This window comes from Dendrobates tinctorius, unplaced genomic scaffold, assembly GCF_039654945.1.
Source record: "Dendrobates tinctorius isolate UK_male_01 unplaced genomic scaffold, ASM3965494v1 ptg000162l, whole genome shotgun sequence".
Lineage (NCBI taxonomy): Eukaryota > Metazoa > Chordata > Amphibia > Anura > Dendrobatidae > Dendrobates > Dendrobates tinctorius.
In genome coordinates, this window is record NW_027361829.1 from 49,613,748 (window position 1) to 49,639,093 (window position 25,346).

Sequence of the window (25,346 nt, forward strand, 5' to 3'; positions counted from 1 at the left end):
CAAAGCAGGATTTTCTAAATCATCCCAGACAGATATCTGTCCAGCCTCTGTTTGAAGACACTCATGGATCACTCTAATTGTCAAAAAGTTTTTTCTGATATCTAATCTGTGTCTCCTCCCATTCAGTTTCATCCCATTGCTTCTAGTCTTTCCTTGTGCAAATGAGAATAAAGATGATCCTTCTGCAATGTGACAGCCATTGAGATATTTGTAGACAGTTATTAAGTCTCCTCTCAGTCTTCTCTTTTGCAGGCTAAACATTCCCAAATCCTGCAACCTTTCCTCGTAAGACAGGTTGGACCCCGACACCGGGCAGGTCATTAATACCGGGGGGACCCTGACACCGGGCAGGTCATTAATACCGGGGGGACCCCGACACCGGGCAGGTCATTAATACCGGGGGAACCCTGACACCGGGCAGGTTATTAATACCGGGGGGACCCCGACACCGGGCAGGACATTAATACCGGGGGGACCCCGACACCGGGCAGGTCATTAATACCGGGGGGACCCTGACACCGGGCAGGTCATTAATACCGGGGGGACTTTGACACCGGGCAGGTCATTAATACCGGGGGGACCCCGACACCGGGCAGGTCATTAATACCAGGGTGACCCTGACACCCGGCAGGTCATTAATACCGGGGGGACCCTGACACCGGGCAGGTCATTAATACCGGGGGCACCCTTACACCAGGCAGGTCACTAATGCCGGGGGGACCCTTACACCGGACATAACGTGACCTCTGAGCCCCATAACCTGCACCCCACTATCTACAGGTACTGACCCCAGGACACAGACTTCCAAATACTGAGGCTGAGTGCAGTCGAGGAGGACAAGATGAGGAGTCTTCCAGAGAGAACAGCTCCGGACTGTGGCAGCGGCCATGACAGGAGCGCCACAGAACAGCATGGGCTGCACACAGCACGCCGCCTCCTCACATCCCGCTTACATCCCGTATGTACTTTTGGATTTTGTGTTTAACATATAATACATCTAAAATGCAACTGATCCATTCTATTTCTATAACAGTTTCTTGCAAAAAGCTATTTAAATGCAACAGAGCTGTTAATCCTTTTTATCCCTACCTCACAAACACAGTAATTGCCCAGTATACAAACTCATACATGAAAACAGTCAATGAGAAGTGTGGAGGTGGTGAACGCAGGATTCATAGGCTTTCTTTATGAATCCTGGCATCACTTAACCTCTTCAGACCCCCCCAAGCCTGTTTTCTTCTTCATTATGACAAAAAGACACATCACTCCGAAGATTAGATAAGGAGTGCACAGAAAAAGGATACTAGTCCCAATCAGATAAAGAAAATAGTCCGGCACTCCCAAATGCAGAAAAAAAAGAGGATTTGTTTTATTCACAGCTTAGTAATCCACAAGGTTTACATTATTCGTAAAGTTTTGGTCACTTTTCCAGACCTTCTTCAGACAATGAAAAATCTTGCAAAGGCTCAAGACAGACCCAGTATATCTCAGTGGCGTGGACTAATATACCGCACATATGCGCATATCCTTTTAGTGTAATGGCACAAACCTGAGAGCGCATATACTTCTTGTCTGCGGCTATCTCACAGCTCCACATGAGCAGCCTAATTATATTAGTCCACGCCACTAAATGTTCTTTTAGCCCCAAATGTTTCATTTTCACAAGAGTAGCAGGAGAAAATTGAGCCCAAATTTTATTGAGCAATTTCTCCTGAGAATGCAAATACCCCATATTTGGGGGTAAACTACTGTTTTGGCACATGGCAGGGCTCAGAAAAAAAGGAGTGATGTTTTGGAATGCAGACTTTGATGTTATTGTCTGCATGTGTCATGTTATGTCACATTTGGAGAGTCCCTAATGTGCCTAAACAGTGGAAAACCCCTAAAAGTCACCCCATTTTGGAAACTAGACCCCTCAGTGAATTTATCTTATCTAGATGTGTGGAGAGCACATTGAACCCACAGGTGCCTCACAGAACTTTACAGCGTTGATCTGTGAAAATCAAAAAATATATATTTTTCCCCAATAAAATGTTGTTTTAGATCTAAATTTTTCATTTTTTACAACAATAGCAGGAGAAAATGTACTCCATGGGTGTTTTCCAAAAGCAAGAAGCAGTGGATGTTGCTGAGTGGAAATTGTAAACTGCCGTTGTAGTGACCAGTATGTTATAGTACCCAGCTCATGCTTCTGGAGACACGCACCAAAAAATAAGGCAGGCTCTCATAGCTAAAGAAATGGCAAACATGTGGACGCTAAGTGTGGTTTAGCCATACTGGGTATCACGGGGTTTCCGCAAGAGAGAGGAGCTAGAAGACCGCAGCGTCTTCAAATAGAGTGACATTTTTTGGAGGGAGCTGTTCATCCAGTTATGGTAATCACGGATCATAAGAATCTGGTATATTTGGAGGTCGCTTTACCAGCGTAACCAAAGTCCTTGGTGCAAGTTTTCATCAGGAAAATTGTAAGATTACATGTAATCCCGACTGATATCGTTACTGACCGGGGGGTACAGTTTGTCTCCAAGTTTTGGAGGGTATTTTACACCCGTCTAGGGATCCATCTGTCATTTTCCTCAGCATTTTACCCATAGTCTAATGGGCAGACTGAGTCGGTGAATCAGAATCTGGACAAAATGTCAGGGTTTTTTTTATTGGAAAAGCAGTAGGATTGGGTTAATTACTTACCGTTAGCCGAATATCCTTGTCACTTATCTACTAGTAAGTCCCCATTTTTCGGGGCATATGGTTTCCTTCTTCAGTTCATTTAATAAAGATAGTCCTTCTGGGTTACCTGAAGAGGAACGGTATTCTTCATCTATTACATCCGTATGGCAGGGGGTTACTAATAATTTGAGGAAGATGGGATCCAGATATAAGAGTGTGTCTGATCAGGGACGTTTGGTGGGTCCGGACCTGTGTGCTGTTGACTTGGTGTGGTTGTCCTCTAGGAACATTATGTTGAAGGTTCCATCTTGAAACTGGGTCCCAGGTTTATCGGTCCTTAGAACATCATAGCTATCATCAATCCCATAGCATGTCGCCTTGCTTTACCACCTACATTTAGGATTCATAATGTGTTCCATCGATCTGTCCTCAAAAAATACGTTACTTCTTCAATACCATCACTACTACCACCATCTTTCATTATCTATGAAAACTTGGTGTTTCAGATAGCAAAAATCATGGATTCTCATTTTGTCCATTGGTTGCTTCAGTATCTGGTACATTGGAAGGTGTACAATCCTGAGGAGAGGATGTGGGTTCCAGCATGTGATGTCCATGTGGCAAACTGGTCTGGAATTTTCACGTGGGACACCCCGAAAAACCTGGTCCTGAGGTTCCGGAGGTCCCTCATAGAAGGGAGGTACTTTCACGGGGTTTCCGCAACAGAGAGGAGAAGACTGCGGCGTCTGAATGTTCCTGGCTGATTTCTTCGGGCAGAACACTGGCTAATCAGCCATGTTGGAGAGTCCTGAGCTTGCAGCTGAGCTCAGTTATCCACTCCCATTTCCCTTTAGTATCTGGGCTCTGATGCAAATCCTTGTCAGAGCTAGCAATTGCTGCATGGCTTCAGGAGGGAGAGGTGTTCATATGAGAAGGAGTGTTGGAGGAGTTGATTTTTGTGTGGTTTGTAAGTGTGGTAATTCCCTTCCGTTATCTATTTTAGATTTTTTTCCCTACCTCCACTCCCCGATGCATTCCTCTTTTATATGTGAGTGAATATTTTGTATGCCTGGAGTTTTCTGTTAACCCTTGTTTGTTTAGCCTTGTTTGTTGGGTTGGTGTATGGTGCCCCTCTTCCCTGGGTGGGAGAAGAGAACAGATGGAGGGCTAACTCAGGAGACAGGGCAAGGGTTTAGGCCCCGGCATCTTCACCTTCAGAAGCATCCCTGGGAATAGGGCGAGCTAGGGTGCCCCCTAGAGATAGGGACAGGGACCTGGTTCTAAGTCACCCAAAAGCTGTGTTGTGACACTGGGGTTCAGAAAGGAGGGGGCATTTAGATTAAGAACTCAGAATTTGCTGGATTTCTTTTGCAAGGAGCCCTTTTGCTTTTCCAGAGCCTTTGTACTACCAGGAACTTTAAAGTCCCCTATATTACATTGACAGATGATGGACCAGAATGGGAGCTTTGTTTGTTGTTTGATTTGAAACTTTTGTTAGGAACATTTTAAATAACATTTGAGATCATATTTATCTGGCACTCTACGCTAAGCACTTACATCAGGGTTTCCATCTAAATCTCCAAGTGACGTGATTCAGATTAAACCCCCGAAGTATCCATTCACCATAATGAGGCAGCAGTTACTCTGGTCTTTGTCTGGCCTCTGTTCAGTATATGCGATCGTTCAACCACTTATACAATATAAAATATATATATACAATATACTACAATACCACATTATTTCAGTATATAGTAAAATTGTGGTTCTATTATGGAGAACGCAATTTAGGCTTTTCAATTTTTTCTCTATATGGTATTAACCATGTGGGTTAATTATTTTGACAGATGGGACTTCTACAGACACAGCATTACCTAATATGTTTTTTTTTCACTTTATTTTATTAGGGTAAAAGGAGGGTGATTCGAATTTTTACATTCTTTTAACTTTTTTATATTTTAAAAACGTTTTTCTTTTTATTCCCATATTTTTTAGTCCTTGCTTGTGTTGAATATTGCAATATTTAAAGAGAACCTGTCATCAGGATAATTCATGTTAATCTATATGTATGTTCATACAGGCGCTGTTATACTGATTTAATAAGTAGCTTAAGTGTAGAAATCTGCAGCCTGGTTGTTGCTTATCATTAGAAATGTGGGTGCAATAAGTTCTTCGTGCATCGGGGTGGGTCTGTGGTAAGGATCTCCATCTCTGTCACAGCTCTCTGCTGCCTCTGGTGTCTGTATCTACTTATCATTTTAAATTTCTCACCGGTACCATCTTAACCAGAAGCGGGGGTTGTGAACATTGATCTCACAGTGAACTTCATGAAAATGGCGCCATGTCAGCACAATCACTTGGCTCAATGATGATCCGTGATCAAAATCTGTGAATGGGCTGCCACTTGTGCCATTTTCCTAAAGTCCACCACTAGATCAATGTGCACAAGTGCCACTCGTGGTTAGGACAGCTAAGGCACTATTTTCTGGTGCCTTTGGAAGAAGCAAGTCAAAATATCCATTCGGGTGTAGGGACATGGTCCCTGTCATATTCTCATTATCGGTGAGTTTATTATTAAGGGGTATTTAAACCTCTATAATAATTAATTTATATTTAGATTGCATTGGGTACTATTTGTATTCAAGACATAGTAGTCTTGCTAACAATAGGACGAGGACTTTTTTATACTTTGTACTGGCATGTCTATTTATTTCCTCTCAATATGTTTGTATGCAATGCTATTTGTTCCTGATGGTTAGGGCTCGCTCACACTGGCGAATAGCATCTGATGATTCTCTATGGTGAGAGATTCGGATGCTATATGCAAATGACCTTCTGCGTAAACTATGCTGCGAGCGTGAGGCGAGTGTCATTTTGTTGTGATCTATTTCTCTGTGTGTGCAAGCCATCCATTATACATTAGTGCCATTGCACTATGCAGTGATTTTTTTCTCATGCCAATGGTGTTGCAGGATATTGGACTGAACGATCGCAGGTTCAAGTGTCCTAAGGAAAGTAAAAAATACAGTGAAAATAATTGAAAATTTTTTAAATACGAAAAATAAAAAAAAAGAAATCTAAAAATGTGAATCACCCCACTTTTCTCCATTAACACCCCTTAACCCCTTCATGACCCAGCCTATTTTGACCTTAATGACCTGGCCATTTTTTGCAATTCTGACCAGTGTCCCTTTATGAGGTAATAACTCTGGAACGCTTCAACGCATCCTAGCGATTCTGAGATTGTTTTTTCGTGACATATTGGGCTTCATGTTAGTGGTAAATTTAGATCGATAATTTTTGCGTTTATTTGTGGAAAAATCAGAAATTTGGCGAAAATTTTGAAAATTTCGCAATTTTCAAATTTTGAATTTTTATTCTGTTAAACTAGAGAGTTATGTGACACAAAATAGTTACTAAATAACATTTCCCACATGTCTACTTTACATCAGCACAATTTTGGAAGCAAAATTTTTTTTATTAGAAAGTTATAAGGGTTAAAAGTTGACCAGTGATTTCTCATTTTTACAACAAAATTTACAAAACCATTTTTTTTAGGGACCACCTCACATTTGAAGTCACTTTGAGGGGTCTATATGGCAGAAAATACCCAAAAGTGACACCATTCTAAAAACTGCACCCCTCAAGCTACTCAAAACTACATTCAAGAAGATTATTAACCCTTTAGGTGTTTCACAGGAACTAAAGCAACATGGAAGGAAAAAAAGGACATTTTAATTTTTCCAACAAAAATTTTCTTTCAGCATCAATTTTTTCATTTTCACATGGGCAACAGGATAAAATGGATCCTAAAATTTGTTGGGCAATTTCCCCTGAGTACACCGATACCTCATATGTGGTCAAAAACCACTGTTTGGGCGCACGGCAGGGCTCAGAAGGGAAGGAGTGCCATTTGACTTTTTCAATGGAAAATATGCTGGAATATTTAGCGCTTGCCATGTCACGTTTGGAGAGTCGCTGTGTGCCTAAACACTGGAGCTCCCCCACAAGTGACCCCATTTTGGAAACTAGACCCCCCAAGGAACTTATCTAGATGCAAAGTGATCACTTTGAACCCCCAAGTGCTTCACAAAAGTTTATAACATAGAGCAGTGAAAATAAAAAATCATTTTTTTTCCTCAAAAATGATTTTTTAGCACGCTATTTTTTATTTTCACAAGGGTAACAGGAGAAATTGGACCCCAAAAGTTGTTGTCCAGTTTGTCCTGAGTATGCTGGTACCCCATATGTGGGGGGGGCACTGTTTGGGTGCACGGCAGGGCGCAGAAGGGAATGAGCGCCATTTGACTTTTTGAAATGAAAATTAGCTCCAATCGTTAGCGGACACCATGTCGTGTTTGGAGAGCCCCTGTGTGCCTTAACTTTGGAGCTCCCCCACAAATGACCCCATTTTGGAAACTAGACCCCCTAAGGAACTTATCTAGATGCATAGTGAGCACTTTGAACCCCCAGGTGATTCACAGAAGTTTATAATGCAGAGCAGTGAAAATAAAAAATCTTTTTTTTTCCTAAAAAAAAAATTTTTAGTTGGCAATTTTTTATTTTCACAAGGGTACTAGGATAAATTGGACCCCAAAAGTTGTTGTCCAGTTTGTCCTGAGTACGCTGGTACCCCATATGTGGGGGGGAACCACTGTTTGGGCACACATAGGGGCTCAGCAGGGAAGTAGTGACATTTTGAAATGCTGACTTTGATGGAATGGTCTGCGGGCGTCATGTTACATTTGCTGAGCCCCTGTGTGCCTAAACAGTAGAAACCCCCCACAAGTGACCCCATTTTGGAAACTAGACCCCCCAAGGAACTTATCTAGATGTGTGGTGAGCACCTTGAACCCCCAAGTGCTTCACAGAAGTTTATAATGCAGAGCCGTGAAAATAAAAAATCATTTTTTTTCCCTCAAAAAAAATGAATTTTAGCACGCAATTTTTTTTTCACAAGGATAACAGGAGAAATTGGACCCCAAAAGTTGTTGTCCAGTTTGTCCTGAGTACGCTGATACCCCATATGTGGGGGATGACCACTGTATGGGCACACGTCAGGGCTCGGAAGGGAAGTAGTGACGTTTTGGTATGCAGACTTTGATGGATTGGTCTGCGGGCGTCATGTTACATTTGCTGAGCCCCTGTGTGCCTAAACAGTAGAAAGCCCCCACAAGTGACCCCATTTTGGAAACTAGACCCCCCAAGGAACTTATCAAGATGTGTGGTGAGCACCTTGAACCCCGAACTGCTTCACAGAAGATTGTAACGCAGAGCCATGAAAATAAAAAATCTTTTTTTTCCTCAAAAAATGAATTTTTAGCTCACAATTTTTTATTTTCACAAGGGTAACAGGAGAAATTGGACCCCAAAAGTTGTTGTCCAGTTTGTCCTGAGTATGCTGATACCCCATATGTGGGGAGGGACCATTGTTTGGGCACACGTCGGGGCTCGGAAGGGAAGTAGTGACGTTTTGAAATACCGACTTGATCGAATGGTCTGCGGGCATCATGTTACGTTTGCAGAGCCTCTGATGTGCCTAAACAGTGGAAACCCCCCACAAGTGACCCCATTTTGGAAACTAGACCACCAAGGAACTTATCTAGATGTTTGGTGAGCAGCACTTTGAACCCCCAAGTGCTTCACAGAAGTATATAACGCAGAACCGTGAAAATAAAAAATCTTTTTTTTCCTCAAAAAATGATTTTTTAGCCCACAATTTTTTATTTTCACAAGGGTAACAGGAGAAATTGGACCCCAAAAGTTGTTGTCCAGTTTGTCCTGAGTACGCTGGTACCCCATATGTGGGGAGGAACCATTGTTTGGGCACACGTCAAGGCTCGGAATGGAAGTAGTGACGTTTTGAAATGCAGACTTTGATGGAATAGTCTGCGGTCGTCATTACGTTTGCAGAGCCCCTGATGTGCCTAAACAGTGGAAACCCCCCACAAGTGACCCCATTTTGGAAACTAGACCTTCCAAGGAACGTATGTAAGATGTGTTGTGAGCACTTTGAACCCCCAAGTGCTTCACAGAAGTTTATAATGCAGAGACGTGAAAATGAAAAAATCATTTTTTTCCACAAAAATAATTTTTTAGCCCCAATTTTTTATTTTCCCAAAGGTAACATGAGAAATTAGTCCCCAAAAGTTGTTGTGCAATTTTTCCTGAGTACGCTGATACCTCATATGTTGGGGTAAACCACTGTTTGGGCACACGTGAGGGCTTGGAAGGGAGGGAGCACCGTTTGACTTTTTGAACGCAAAATTGGCTGGAATCAATGGTTGCACCATGTCGCGTTTGGCGACCCCCTGATGTGCCTAAACAGTGGAAAACCCTCAATTCTAACTCCAACCCTAACCCCAACACACCCCTAACCACAGCCCTAACCCTAACACATCCCTAACCACAAGCCTAACCCTAATTCCAACCCTAACCCTAATTCTAACCCTAATTCCAACCCTAACCCTAATTCCAACCCTAACCCTCTTTCCAATCCTAACCCTAACCCTCTTTCCAACCCTAACCCTCTTTCCAACCCTAACCCTCTTTCCAACCCTAACCCTAACCCTCTTTCCAACCCTAACCCTCTTTCCAACCCTAACCCTCATTCCAACCCTAACCCTCTTTCCAACCCTAACCCTAACCCTCTTTCCAACCCTAACCCTCTTTTCAACCCTAACCCTAACCCTCTTTTCAACCCTAACCCTAACCCTCTTTTCAACCCTAACCCTCTTTTCAACCCTAACCCAAATGGAAAAATAAAAATAAAAATATTTTCTTTATTTTATTAGTTCTGCCTACCTATGGGGGTGATAATCGGGGGGTTTATTTACTTTTTCTTTCATTTTGATCACTGTGAGAGTGATCAAAATGAAAGAATGGAATCTGCAGCCGGCAGATTCGGGCGGGCGCACTGCGCATGCGCCCGCCATTTTCTAAGATGGCGGCGCCCATGAACCGGACCCGCCGGACACCGGGAGTGACAGGGGGACTTAGAAGGTGCCGGGGGAGGTGAGAGGGGGTGAGGGGGGGATCGGAGGCTGGCGGGGAGCAGAGGGAATGGGAGGGGGGCAGATGATGACAGCGGCGGCAGATCGCCGCTGTCATTCAGTTGCGGGGGTGGCGATCACCGGTGGGGGTGGAATCGGTGTCTCCAGCCATGTCCGATGCTACAGCAGCATCGGCCATGGCTGGATTGTAATATTTCATCAATTTTCATTGATGAAATATTACTATCGCTCTGATTGGCTGTTTCACTTTTAACAGCCAATCAGAGCGATCGTAGCCACGTGGGGGCGAAGCCACGCCCCCTGTGGCGAAGAACAAAGCCCCCTGTATCTGCGGGTCGGGTGACCTTTCAGTGACCTAGGTCACCCGACCCGCAGGGGGGCTTTAAAGTCATGACGCCACATAGGCGTCATGGGTCGTTCTGACACGACTTTTCATGACGCCTACGTGGCGTCAAAGGTGGTGAAGGGGTTAACCCCCAAGGGTGGTTTGCATGTTAATGACAGGGCCAATTTTAACAATTCTGACCACTGTCCTTTTATGAGGTAATAACTCTGGAATGCTTTCAAGGATCCTGGTGATTCTGACACTGTTTTCTCATGACATATTGTACTTCATGATAGGGTTAAAATTTCTTTGATATGACTTGTGTTTATTTGTGAAAAAAATGGAAATTTGGTGAAAAGTTTGAAAATTTCTCAATTTTCCCACTTTGAATTTTCCTTAAAACAGAGAAATATGTCACACATAATAGTTAATAAATAACATTTCCCACATGTTTACTTTGCATCAGTTTGTTAGGAAGTTATAGGTGTTAAAATTTGACCAGCGATTTCTCATTTTTACAACACCACTTTTTTTTTAGGAACCACATCACATTTGAAGTCACTTTGAAACATCTATATGATAGAAAATACCCAAAAGTGACACCATTCTAAAAACTGCACCCCTCAAGGTGCTCAAAACCACAATCAAGAAGTTTATTAACCCTTCAGGTGCTTCACAGGAATTTTTGAAATGTTGGAAAAAAATGAACATTTACCTTTTTTTTCACAAAAAATATACTTCAGATCCAATTTGTTTTATTTTACCAAGGGTAATAGGAGAAATTGGACCCCAAAAGTTGTTGTATGCTGATACCCCATATATGCAGATAAACCACTGTTTGGACGCATGGCAGAGCTCGGAAGGGAGGGAGCACTGTTTGACTTTTCAATGCAAAATTGGCTGGAATTAAGATTGGACACCATGTCACATTTGGAGAGCCCCTGATGTGCCTAAACAGAGTAAACCCCCCACAAGTGACACCATTTTGGAAACTAGACCCCCTAAGGAACTTATCTAGATGCATGGGGAGCACTTTGAACCCCCAAGTGCTTCACAGAAGTTTATAACGTACAGCCGTAAAAATAAAAAATCATTTTTTTACAAAAATGATGTTTTCGCCCCCAATATTTTATTTTCACAAGGGTAACAGGAGAAATTGGACCCCAAAAGTTGTTGTCCAATTTGTCCTGATTATGCCAATACCCTATATGTTTGGGTGCACAGAAGAGCTTAGAAGGGAAGGAGCACCGTTTGACTATTTCAATGCGGAATTGGCTTGAATTGAGATCAGACATCATGTCGTGTTTGGAGAGCAACTGATGTGTCTAAACAGTGGAAACCCCCCAATTCTACCTCCAACACACCCCTAAACCTAATACCAGCCCTAGCTATAACCCTAACCACAAACCTAAACCTAACACACCACTAACGCTAATCCAAACCCTAACCCTAATTCAAATCCTAACCTAAATTTAGCCCCAACCCTAAGCCTAACTTTAGCTCAAACCTTAACCCTAACTTTAGCCCCAACCCTAACCCTAACTTTAACCCCAACCCTAACCCTAACTTTAGCCCCAACTCTAACCCTAACTTTCGCCCCAACCCTAACTTTAGCCCTAACCCTAATGGGTAAATTGAAGTAAATACTTTTTTTATGTTACTATTTTTCCCTAATTAAAGGTGTGATAAAGGGGGGGTTTGATTTACTATTTATAGCGGGTTTTTATATTGGGTTTTTATGTTTGACAGCTGTCACATGCTGAAAGACACTTTTTATTGCAAAAAAAGCCGGATTACTTACTGGTAATGCTCTTTTAATGAGTCCACGACAGCACCCACTTGGAGAGAGGGATCCGCCCATAGGAACAGGAAACCTACAGAGATAAAAGAGGGCGGTCCGCCTCTCCCCCTCAGTTGGATTTCAGAGTACCAGGAGGACCGCCAATTATTAGGACATTATATTATCCAGTATTCAATTTTTATCAATTTTACAACTAGGAAAGGCGTATATACATTATGTTAACTTCTAGGGAGGGATAGTGAACGGGTGCTGTCGTTGACTCATTAAAAGAGCATTACCGGTAAGTAATCCGGCTTTTTACTCTTCTCCACGACAGCACCCACTTGGAGAGACTTTCAGAGACCTTCACATGGGAAGGCTAGGTCAGATGAGCATGATAAATCAAGCCTATAGTGATTATAAAAGGTAGAGGGTGTAGACCAGGTGCCGCCTTACATATAGACTCGATTGCGATGTCTCCCCTCTCTGCCCAAGGGGAAGCCATAGCTCTGGCGGAATGTGCTCTGATACCCTCCGGAGGATTTTCATTGCTCTCGGAGTATGCCAGCCCAATCGCGTCTTTGATCCACCGAGACAAAGTACCCCTTGTGACTTCATATCCCTTCTTTTGGCCCTGGAAGGAAACAAATAGAACCCTACTCTTCCTCCAGCTGCTAGACCTCTCGATGTATTGTAATACAGCTCTTCTAACGTCTAGTGTATGGAACTTTTCTTCCTCTGGAGTAGAAGGGTTTCTAAAAAATGAAGGGAGGTGGATCTCTTGTGATCTATGAAACTTCCCTGCTACCTTTGGTAAGTATGAGGGGTCTGGTTTTAATATTAGCTGATCCTGGAATGTCAACAGAAAAGGGGGTTCTATTGAAAGTGCTTGTATGTCGCTAACTCTTCTGGCTGAGGTTAGTGCAACTAGCAGTACTGTTTTGAAGGATAGGTGTTTAAGGGATATTGAATCTAAAGGTTCAAAAGGAGGACATGTTAGAGCCTCCAGAACCAGGTTTAAGTCCCAAGGAGGAACTCTAGGTATGTGCACCGGCTCGCTCCGCTCACAGGCCGAGATGAATCTGCCTATCCATCTATTGCCTGCCACGTTATAACTATAGAGGGCCCCTAGAGCCGACACCTGGACTTTTAGTGTGTTAACAGATAGCCCTAATTCCTTTCCTTTCTGTAGGAACTCTAGGATCGCTATAATCGGAATTTCTCCAGAATCAGGGCCTGTGTGGGACTCTAGGAATTTTCTCCATACTCTGGTGTAAATTTTTGTCGTTGCCACTTTTCGACTTTGTAGGAGTGTATTGACTAATCCCTCTGAGAATCCTCTTGATCTCAACATTTCCCTTTCAAGTTCCAAGCCGTCAAGTGGAGATTGTCCACTTGAGGATGGAAGAATGGCCCCTGTGAGAGGAGCCTGGGGGTTGAAGGAAGCACCCACAGGTCAGTCACTGACATTGCTTGCAGGCACGAAAACCATGGCCTCCTGAGCCAGAATGGTGCTATTAAGATTATTCGTGCTTCCTCTGCTCTGATTTTCCTGATCACCTGCGGTAGTAGTATGATTGGTGGAAAAGCATATGCCAGTTTGAATTGCCACGGGGCATGGAGGGCATCCAGAATTTCCGGACTGTCTGTCATATTTAGAGAGGCGTACCTTCGCACCTGCCTGTTTTCTCTGGTGGCGAAGAGATCTATTTGGGGAAGACCCCATAGTGACACGATGCGTGTGAATATCCCCCGGCTTAGACACCACTCTCCTTGTCGCAGTGTATGGCGGCTTAGAAAATCTGCCTCCAAATTGTCTCTTTCCCTTATGTGGAGGGCTGAGAGAGACAAAAAATGTTTTTCGGCTAGGGATAAAATCCTTCTTGCGGAAGACATTAAGGTGACTGATCGAGTTCCGCCTTGTCTGTTCAGATATGCGACTACTGTGGTGTTGTCCGAAAGGATTCTCACGTTTTCCCCTTGTAACTGTGGAAGAAAATGACATAATGCATGATAGACTGCCTCTAGTTCTTTTAAATTTGACAAATCCTTATCTTTGCCTATATCCCATAGGCCTTGGGCAAAAATATTCCCCATATGGGCTCCCCATCCTGTGGGGCTAGCGTCCGTGATAATTATACGGGAGGGTGTTATAACCCAAGGTACTCCTCCCGCTAGATTATCATCCCTTAGCCACCATGCAAGGGAGGTTAGGACCTCCTGGGATAGCGTGATTTTCTTTGTCAGATTCCCCCGGTCACAGGATTCCTCTAAGAGAATTTGGTGTTGTAGCTCCCTCGTGTGGTACTGGGCCCACCGAACTGCCGGGATGCAGGCAGTAAGGGATCCCAGGAGGGACATTGCTTCCCTTAAAGATATGTGTGGCCGATTTATTGCTATCCTAACCTTCTTTTTAATTGCTGAAATTTTTACCTGTGACAGCAGACATTTTTGGTATATGGAGTCTAGCTCGAGACCCAGGAAGGACTGAACAGACTGCGGCTCGATTCTGGACTTCTTGAAGTTTATTATCCACCCTAGAGCCTGTAGGGACAAGATTGTATCAGCAACTCGCTCATTACATTGCCAAATTGAATTCCCTACTATCAAAAATTCATCCAGATAGGGTACTATTAGTGTGTCCTTCTGGCGTAAAAAAGCCATCACTTCCAGCATCACCTTTGTAAATACTCGTGGTGCGATGGAAATGCCGAATGGCATGGCTGTGAACTGGAGATGCTGTATCTTGCCATCGAGGAGGACCGCCACTCTGAGGTATCTCTGATATCTGCAATGGATGGGAATATGATAATAAGCATCCTTCAGATCCAAGCCTGCCTTCATACAATTGGGGAAGAGGAGCTTAATCGTGGATCTTATGGATTCCATCTTAAATTTATGATTTATTATAAATTAATTTAATTTCTTCAAGTTGATTATCGTCCGGAATGATCCGTCTGGTTTAGGTATCAGAAAGAGAGGGGAGTAAAATCCTCTCCCTTCCTGTCCTTTAGGCACATGGACCAAAACTTTTTTGTCCAGTAGGTTCCAAATCTCAGCCTCCAGGGCCTGCTGTTGGATTGGTGAGCTGAAAGATGTTATGATTAATGAATTACGGGGTACATGATGGAATTCTATCTTTAACCCTTCTTTAATAATGCCCAGAACCCAAGGGCTAGCCGTAATTTTCTCCCATTCTCGAAAAAATTTTTTTAGCCTCCCTCCTACTGGAGGGACTGGCTCCTCAGTTCCTGTCCCTGCGGAAGGAGGATCCTCTAAACATGGCACCTTTGCCCTTTCCTTCCTTTGTGGCCCAGCGGTTTTGATTTTCTGCTGGTCTTCCCCGGCCAAATGGTCTTCTCCTAAACGCCCTCCTATAAAATGGGAGAGGAGGGTTAGGGAATCCTTTTTTCCTTTCTTTTGCCTTCGTAAGGATTTCATCTAAGGCTTTCCCAAATAAGAACTCACCCTCGCAAGGAATGGTACAAAGCTTTGCTTTGGATTGGGTGTCACCTCTCCAGCTTTTAAGCCATAGGCTACGTCTGGCGTTATTAGCCAACCCTGCTGTTCTGGCTGCCATGCGTAAGGAATCAGCAGAAGCATCTGCTATATATGCTGCTGCGCCACGGATTAGTGGTATGGCGGCTCGTAGCTTGTCTCTGGAGATCTTCTGGTCTATTTGCTGGTCTAGTTGATCAATCCAGACCAGCATAGAGCGAGCTGTGCATGTACTAGCTATTGTCGGTTTAAACGTGCCGGTAGCTGCCTCCCATGCCCTCTTTAATGAGGCATCAGCTTTGCGGTCAAGAGGGTCTTTTAGAACCCCTGTGTCCTCCACTGGTAAGATCGTTTGCTTTGAGGTGGAGGCCACTGCCGCGTCTACCTTCGGGACCTTAACCCATGTCGACAACTCTTCGTCGCTAAAGGGGTACCTGCTCTTTGAGGTTGAGGGAAGATACCCTCTCTGGTCCTGTCTCTCCCATTTCTTCTTAACCAGAGCTTTTATTGCTGGAATAACCGGAAAAACTCTCCTCTTTCTGTCTGTCAAACCTGCAAACATAATTTCTTGTGTCGTTTGCGGCTCCTTTGTGTCTGTGCATCCCATTGTATTCCTCACAGATTTAACTAAATTGTCCATATGATCTAAAGTAAAACAGCAACGGCCCTCCATATCTGAGGAGGATGCTGATGTGGATGCATTGGAGCTATCCGAGGCTACTTCGCCCTCATCGGTGTCTACGGCCCCTGCTGGATTATTAGTTTCGATATTAGTAGGCCTGCTAGACTGGTTTAAGGCCTGTAGTTCTTCCCTAATTATAGCCCTTATATCTGCGGCTGATGTTGATGCCTGTTTTGCCGTTTCGTTAATGCATCTTTTGCACAGCCTTTTTGTGTAAGAGTCCGGTAGCGGACGTGTACACAGGGCACATTCTTTATTTTTTGATTTTTCCTTCCTCTTAGTCTGAGATAGAGACATCATGACGGAGGGGAGAGAGAGAGAGAGAGACATTTTATCAGCTTGATAGGCAGAGCGTCGTCCACTCACCCAGAGAAGCTGTAGGTACCGGCTCAGGAGGCTGAGAAGGAGGCTTGTTGGCATGGCTTCTGTGGCTACGATCCGAGGAACCTCGTCTAGCGTGGTCCTTGACTGCTGCTGCATCGCCTGCCTGGGGATGCATGTCCTGCCTTGGTGAAGACATGATTGCACGCTATATCCCTTTCCCCCAGGCCTTTTGTAAGCCCCTTCATACCTGGTACCTCCCCCTCCAGGTGCGCCTATTTGCGGCTCATTAGTATGCGCTTCAGCGCTGACACTAGCCGCCCGCGCTCTGCAGGTTAAATCGCTCGCCTTTTTTTTTTTTTTTTCTCTTCCCCCTCTGGAGGGGGCGGGGAGCGCCTCTACGCCTGCGGTGCCGCCCAACCGCGCGTTCGCTCTGAGCCGAGGAACCTCCGGTAACCCGGAAGTTCCTCCTTACCACTTCCTTTTGCGCTGCATGTGCGTCCTCCTGGACGCTGAAGCCCTTTAGGAACGCCGGAGGCTGCCGTATTCTCCGGTTCCTGCGCCCCCACATCGACCGGAATGGATCCTCCCGCAATTCCGGTGTCATGTCGTCATCAGAGGAACACCCGGTCGGCACCACCCGGTACCAGTGTTTCTGCCCGGTCCGTCCATACCAGCCAAGGAGGGAGCCGGACTCCAGCACTACCCCCTCGCTGCCTCTGGACCGGAACCACTGCCGTTCTCGCAGACACTGCACAGGCGGTTCCTTGGCCCAGGTAAGACTGTAGCGTATCCTGCAGTTCCCCTTAGGAACAGGAAACCAACTGAGGGGGAGAGGCGGACCGCCCTCTTTTATCTCTGTAGGTTTCCTGTTCCTATGGGCGGATCCCTCTCTCCAAGTGGGTGCTGTCGTGGCGAAGAGTAAAATAGTTTTTGCATCACCACATTTTGAGAGCTATCATTTTTCCATTTTTTGGCCCACAGAGTCATGTGAGGTCTTGTTTTCTGCGGGATGAGCAGACATTTTTATTGGTACCATTTTTGGGCACATGACTTTTTTGATCGCTTTTTATTACGATTTTTGAGAGGCAGAATGAACAAAAACCAGCAATTCATGAATTTCTTTTGGGGGGGTGTTTACACCATTCCACATTTGGTATAATTGATAAGGCAGCTTTATTCTTCGGGTCAGTACGATTACAGCGATACCTCATTTGTATCACTTTTTATGTTTTGGCGCTTTTATACAATAAAAACTATTTTTTATAAAAAAATAATTATTTTTGCATCACTTTATTCTGAAAGCTATAACTTTTTAATTTTTTCGCTACTAATGCTGTATGGTGGCTCATTTTTGCGGGACAAGATGACGTTTTCAGCGGTACCATGTTTATTTATATCCGTCTTTTAGATCGCATGTTATTCTACTTTTTGTTCGGCGGTATGATGATAAAGCATTTTTTTTGCCATGTTTTCTTTTATGGGGTTCCCTAAAGGGGTTAACTAGTGGGACAGTTTTATAGGGCGGGTCATTACGGATGCGGCGATACTAAATATGTGTACTTTTATTGTTTTTTTATTTACATAAAGAAATTTATTTATTGGGGAAATATATATATTTTTTTTATTTATTTAGGACGTTTTAAAAAAATATTTCTACACGTTATTTTTTTTTTTTACTTTTTTACATTGTCCCAGTATGGGACATTAATATATAGTGTCAGATCACTGATCTGACACTTTGTACTGCACTGTGTCAGATCAGCGATCTGACAGGCAGTGAAGGAGGCTTGCCGATGCCTGCTCTCAGCAGGCACTGACAAGCCACCTCACTGCAGGATCTTGTTTGATTGCAGTGTGACGGGGGTTAAAATGCTGGGAGTGGTCCGTGACCACTCCTGGCACTTAGTGCCAGGTGTCCGCTGGGAGAATCAACTGACAACAGAGCCGCGATCAGCCGCGCTCCCACCGTGAGAGCGGCGGATGCATGATGATGTACTATTCCGTCCATGGGCATTAAGTCCCAGGGCACATGGACAGAATATACTATATTTTAAGGTCAGAAAGGGGTTAAAGATAAAAACATAAACTAACTTGGTATACCTTCATTCCTAAAATTTCGATTTATCAAAATGCAAAATTAATGAATCCAATCAGTAAGAAAAGAAAAAAATTATTAAAACTCAGGAACTGCAGTTTTTTTGTTCTCTGCAACTCTACCAAAAAAGTAGAGGCGGTGAGATGGCTTTCATGTGGTTTTTGATCAAAAAACGTATTACTAAGAACCCTGTGTTATTTAAACGCACTTTTTGCTTTTTACTTATTTAGTTATAGCATGGTGTTTATTTTGTTTCTTATAGGTTTTTTTCAATGTTTTATGGCCAAAGTGAACATGTGTTTATATGGTGCATGTAAAAAAGTAATAAGAAGTGATCAAGATGTCATATATACTCCAAATAGTATCAAAATATTACATTGGTATGCAAAGAACAAGCCTCACAAAGCTCTATCAAAGTAAAAATTAAAGCATTATGGGATTGGGAAAATGGCGACTTTTATTTTTAACTAATTTGCTATTTTTTTTTTCACTACTTAGAAAAGCACTCTCATTAAACTTTTATTGACTAAACCTGTGTAAAAGTATTTGTAGTGTAATGTATGTTTATTAATATACTCACAGATTGCCATCTCCCCCAGTTTCCACTGTCACTCTGGTTCTCTTCTCGGTCACATGACGGTTATTCTGACCACCCGGCTTACACGTAAACCCCAGGGTCACTTTTACATTGTAAGCTTATGGACCCTTGCTCTCACACTCCATAGAATTACATTGTGAGGGCTCGTTTACACGAGTGCATAAATCGGACGAGTGCAATGAGAGAAGAAAATGTATTGCACTCACACCAAAGTTATTCAATGAGGCAATGCCGGGCTGTGCATTTTTTCTCAGCTTTATTTGGCATGACAAAAAAATTGCAGCATGCAGAACAGAAGGTAAAACTGTAAGTGCAGAAATAGAAAATTGCCTGGGGGAGGGAGTTAAACTGTACAGCTAAGATCAATAAGTTGTGATATGACTTTGTTTTGCTACTTTGACTGCTGTCTATCAAGCCCAATATGTGATATTCTTATAGGTATACATAGGGCAGCACGGTGGCTCAGTGGCTCAGTGAGTCCTGGGTTCGAATCCCACCAAGGACAACATCTGCAAGGAGTTTGTATGTTCTCCCCGTGTTTGCGTGGGTTTCCTCCGGGCACTCCGGTTTCCTCCCACACTCCAAAGACATACTGATAGGGAATATAGATTGTGAGCCCCACCCGGGACAGTGATGAAAATGTGTGCAAACTGTAAAGCGCTGCGGAATATGTTAGCGCTATATAAAAATAAAGATTTATTTTATTTTATTTTATACTATTTATTATTTCCTCATAATTTATGGAAACTGTATAAAATGATTTATGTTTTATTTTATTGGTACTCATTTCATTGGTAATTATTTCAGTAATTTTTATCTGTTATTTAGATTACAGATCTTTCTGAGCTAATAGATGATCCTCGATTCAAGACTAATAAACTTAGAGTGCAGCACAGAAAAGAACTTCTTCAAGTTTTGACAGCACGGTACGTGAACTTGAAATATTTTTATATTTTTTAATGTTAATGGTAGCCTTTTCTTTGCTTCTAATGTTATGTATGATATAGTAACAGAGTATTCACAGAGGGGGGTTATTATAAGACTAGGACACCAAAGAACAGATAGCACAGTTTTATTTTGGGAAAACAACACATCCATGGCACATATGACAACCTGCTATGTTTTTAATACTTCATAAACAGTACATACCGTATTTTTCGGACTGTAACCCCTTCATGACCCAGGCTATTTTGACCTTAATGACATGGCCATTTTTTGCAATTCTGACCAGTGTCCCTCTATGAGGTAATAACTCAGGAACGCTTCAACGCATCCTAGCGATTCTGAGACTGTTTTTTCGTGACATATTTGACTTCATGTTAGTGGTAAATTTATGTCGATAATTTTTGTGTTTATTTGTGAAAAAGTGGAAATTTGGTGAAAATTTTGAAATTTTCGCAATTTTCAAATTTTGAATTTTTATTCTGTTAAACCAGAGAAGTATATGACACAAAATAGTTACTAAATAACATTTCCCACATGTCTACTTTACATCAGCACAATTTTGGAAACAAAATTTTTTTTTGTTAGGAAGTTATAAGGGTTAAAAGTTGACCAGCGATTTCTAATTTTTACAACAAAATTTACAAAACCATTATTTTTAGGGACCACTTCACATTTGAAGTCACTTTGAGGGGTCTATATGGCAGAAAATACCCAACAGTGACACCATTCTAAAAACTGCACCCCTCAAGCTACTCAAAACTACATTCAAGAAGATTATGAACCCTTCAGGTGCTTCACAGGAACTAAAGTAACGTGGAAGGAAAAAATGGACATTTTAATTTTTCCAACAAAAATTTTCTTTTAGCATCAATTTTTTCATTTTCACGTGGGTAACAGGATAAAATGCATCATGAAATTTGTTTAGCAATTTCTCCTGAGTACATCGATACCTCATATGTGGTGATAAACCACTGTTTGGGCGCATGGCAAGGCTCAGAAGGGAAGGAGCGCCATTTGACTTTTTGAATGGAAAATATGCTGGAATATTTAGCGGTTGCCATGTCGCATTTGGAGAGCCCCTGTGCGCCTAAACATTGGAGCTCCCCCACAAGTGACCCCATTTTGGAAACTAGACCCTCCAAGGAACTTATCTAGATGCATAATGAGCAATTTGAACCCGCAGGTGTTTCACAAATTGATCAGTAAAAAAAAAAGTACTTTTTTTTCACAAACATTTTCTTTTAACCTCAGTTTTTTCATGTTCACATGCGCAACAGGATAAAATGGATCCTAAAATTTGTTGGGAAATTTCTCCTGAGTACACTGATACCTCATATGTGGTCATAAACCACTGTTTGTGTGCACGGCAGGGCTCAGAAGGGCAGGAGCGCCATTTGAATTTTTGAATAGAAAATATGCTGGAATATTTAGCGGTTGCCATGTCGGTTTTGAAGAGCCCCTGTATGCTTAAACATTGGAGCTCCCCCACAAATGACCCCATTTTGGATACTAGACCCTCCAAGAAACATATCTAGATGCATAATGAGCAATTTGAACCCGCAGGTGCTTCACAAATTGATCAGTAAAAAAAAAAATACTTTTTTTTAACAAAAATGTTCTTTTAGCCTCAGTCTTTTCATTTTTACATGGGCAACAGGATAAAATGGATCCTAAAATTTGTTGGGCAATTTCTCCTGAGTACACCGATACCTCATATGTGGTCATAAACCACTGTTTGGGCGCACGGCAGGGCCTGGAAGGGAAGAAGCGCCATTTGACTTTTTGAATGGAAAATTAGCTCCAATCGTTAGCGGACACCATGTCGTGTTTGGAGAGACCCTGTGTACCTAAACACTGGAGCTCCCCCACAAGTGACCCCACTTTGGAAACTAGACCCCCTAAGGAGCTTATCTAGATGTGTGGTGAGCACTCTGAACCCCCAAATGCTTCACAGACGTTTATAAAGCAGAACCGTGAAAATAAAAAATATTTTTTTCCCTCAAAAAATGATATTTAGCCCACTATTTTTTATTTTCACAAAGATAATAAGATAAATTGGACCCCAAAAGTTGTTGTCCAGTTCGTTCTGAATACGCTGGTACCCCATATGTGGGGGGGACCATTGTGTGGGCACACGTTGGGGCTCGGAAGGGAAGTAGAGACGTTTGAAATGTCGACTTGATGGAATGGTCTGCAGGCGTCATGTTACGTTTGCAGAGCCCCTGATGTACCTAAACAGTGGAAACCCCCCACAAGTGACCCCATTTTGGAAACTAGCCCATCCAAGGAACTAATCTAGATGTGTGGTGAGCACGTTGAACCCCCAAGTGCTTCACAGAAGTTTAAAACGCAGAGCCGTGAAAGTAAAAAATAATTTTTTCTCCACAAAAATTATTTTTTTAGCCCCAATTTTTAATTTTCCCAAGGGTAACAGGAGAAATTAGACCGCCAAAGTTGTTGTGCAATTTTTCCTGAGTACACTGATACCCCTTATGTGGGGATAAACCACTGTTTAGGCACACGTCGGTGCTCGGAATGGAGGCAGCACTGTTCGACTTTTTGAAAGCAAAATTGGCTGGAATAAATGGTGGTGCCATGTCGTGTTTGGAGACCCCCTGATATGCCTAAACAGTGGAAACCCCTCAATTCTAACTCCAATCCTAACCCCAACACACCCCTAACTCTAATCTCAACCTTAATCATAACCCTAACCACAACCCTAACCCCAACACACCCCTAATGTCAGGAACACCGCACTGCACTTGCTCACTGAGCCAGGGCGCGTGTCCTGAGTACAAAGACTGTGCACAAAGATACCTGCGGAGCGAGCAGCAGTGGTGACAATGCATGCTCCAGGACCTGAATCACGTGACTGCTGGGGGCGTGGCCTAAGCTCCACAGAGCTAGGAGCTGCAGGGAAACTCCTAGAAGGGTAACTACAGGACAGTGTTACCAAGGAGCATAGACAGAGACAGACACCAGATCAAGCCGGGTCAAAGCACGAGATAGCAGGACAGTACCAAAGGGCTTAGACAGAAAGAATAGTCAGGACATAGCAATAGATCAGAAAACCAGAACAGGTATTAGACGGTACAATAGGGGTAAACTGTAACGGAGTAACGATAGCCAAGCCAGGAGGTCAGAACCAGAAAAGACAATGGTACCAAAAACGAGAGACGGAGTACAGAGTGAAGGAACAAGCCGGGTCATACACGGGAAGCAAACAAACAATGCAGAGTACACGCACACCAGGGGTCAGACACACCAGAAGAGCAGTATAACTGACAGAGAATGCTAGTTTGGAGTGAGTATAAATACCCCTCCCAGATCCAAAGAGAGGCTGGCAAAAGTTAACCCTGTGAGAACAGGACATTAACTATGTCCCAACCATGACAGTACCCCCCTCTAAATGGGGGGCCACTGGACCCCCAGGTTTCTCAGGGTACCTGGCATGAAAAGCCCGCACCAGTCGATCAGCATGCACCGAACTGGCCGGAACCCACGACCGATCCTCAACGGAATATCCCTTCCAATGGATAAGGTACTGAAGTCTCCGGCACACCCACCGCGAATCAATGATGCACCCTATCTCGTACTCCAGTTGACCCTCTACCAACACTGGTAGAGCCACGGATGAGGGATCTTCTCTAACTGTCCCCACAGGTTTTAATAGGGACCTGTGGAAGACGTTAGAGATTTTGAAGGAGGTGGGCAACTGTAATCTGTATGCCACCGGGTTGATCACCTCTACAATCTTGTATGGGCCAATAAATTTGGGGCCCAACTTCATAGAGGGTATTTTAAGTTTGATGTTACGAGTGGACAGCCAGACTTTTTCCCCCACTGTCAACGCAGGAACCACCCCCCTCCTCCTGTCTGCAAAATGTTTGAACTTCTTCTGGGCTTTGGAGATGTTCCCCTGTACCTCCTTCCAGAGGGTTTTTAATTGTTGTACCATCCCCTCGGCACCAGGGCAATCCGAATCCATACGGGAAAATTCCCCAAACTGCGGAACAAACCCATAATTGACCAGAAAGGGAGGCTTTCCGGTAGACTGATTAACCCGACAGTTGAATGCAAATTCTGCCATGGGCAATACCTCACACCAGTCTTCCTGTCTGGAGGAGGCCAGGCATCTCAGAATCTGCTCCAATGACTGGTTTGTGCGTTCCGTTTGTCCGTTAGATTCCGGGTGATAGGCAGAGGAGAATGACAACGTGACCCCCAACTTCATACAAAACGCTCTCCAAAACCTGGCCACAAATTGCACACCCCTGTCCGACACCACGTTCACAGGCACTCCATGCAATCGAACAATGTGCTGTATAAACAAACGAGCCAAGGTTTCAGCAGATGGTAACGCAGGTAATGGCACAAAGTGGGCTTGCTTAGAAAATCTATCAACCACTACCCATACCACTGAGTTGCCCTTGGAAGGTGGAAGGTTAGTGACAGGTGTGTCCATGGTTTATCCAGAATTGGCAAAGGCACCAATTCCCCGGCCGGCCGGACCTGAGAGCTTTTAGAGCGCGCGCACACCCCACAAGTATTCACAAACCTTTTTTATATCAGTACCCATAGAGGGCCACCAAAAACCCCTAGCTACTGCCCCCCGGGTAGCTGCAATACCAGGGTGTGCACTTAACATAGTCTTGAAATTCTTGAAGGAGTGTGGGACGGAATTGTTCGGGTACAAACAATTTACCTGGGGGTTTATTCCTGGGAGCTTGTGCTTGTGCTTCCAGAATCTCACTCTGTAACTCAGAGGAGATTTCGGCTACAACCACTCCCGGTTGAAGAATGGAGGAAGGAGGTTCTGGAGGGGACACAGAATCAAAACTTCGGGATAAGGCATCTGCCTTTACATTTTTAGACCCTGGTCGGAACGTGATGGTAAATTGAAATCGAGAAAAAAAAAGTGCCCACCGAGCCTGTCTGGGGGTCAATCTCTTAGCAGACTCGATATAGGCCAGGTTTTTATGATCAGTGACGACCGTACTGGGATGAGCGGCCCCCTCCAAAAAATGCCTCCATTCTTCAAAGGCCAATTTAACTGCTAACAGTTCCCTGTTACCGACATCATAGTTTCTCTCGGCCGACGAGAACTTCTTAGAGAAAAAGGCACAGGGTTTGAGGTTAGTCAGGGTAGAGGGGCCCTGTGACAATACTGCCCCCACCCCCACCTCCGAAGCGTCGACCTCGACGATAAAAGGTCTTGACGAATCGGGTTGTACCAACACAGGGGCTGTAGTAAAACACTTCTTTAATGCCAGGAAGGAATTTTTTGTGGCCACAGACCAAATTTTTACATCTGCCCCTTTAAGAGTGAGGTCCTTCAAGGGTTTTACCACCTGCGAGAACCCTTTAATGAACTTCCTATAATAATTAGCGAAGCCCAGAAATCGCTGCAACCCCTTCAGGT

General features: G+C 43.6%; 1 protein-coding gene across 1 annotated transcript in view; it reads left to right on the plus strand.

Moving 5' to 3' along the window:
* The window catches only part of SUGCT (succinyl-CoA:glutarate-CoA transferase), a 1,606,806-nt gene that overhangs the window by 633,550 nt on the left and 947,910 nt on the right, over nt 1-25,346 (plus strand). Inside the window, exon 11 of the mRNA XM_073550015.1 lies at nt 19,808-19,905. Coding sequence (XP_073406116.1) covers nt 19,808-19,905 — 98 coding nt within the window. The remainder of the gene's footprint in view (nt 1-19,807; nt 19,906-25,346) is intronic.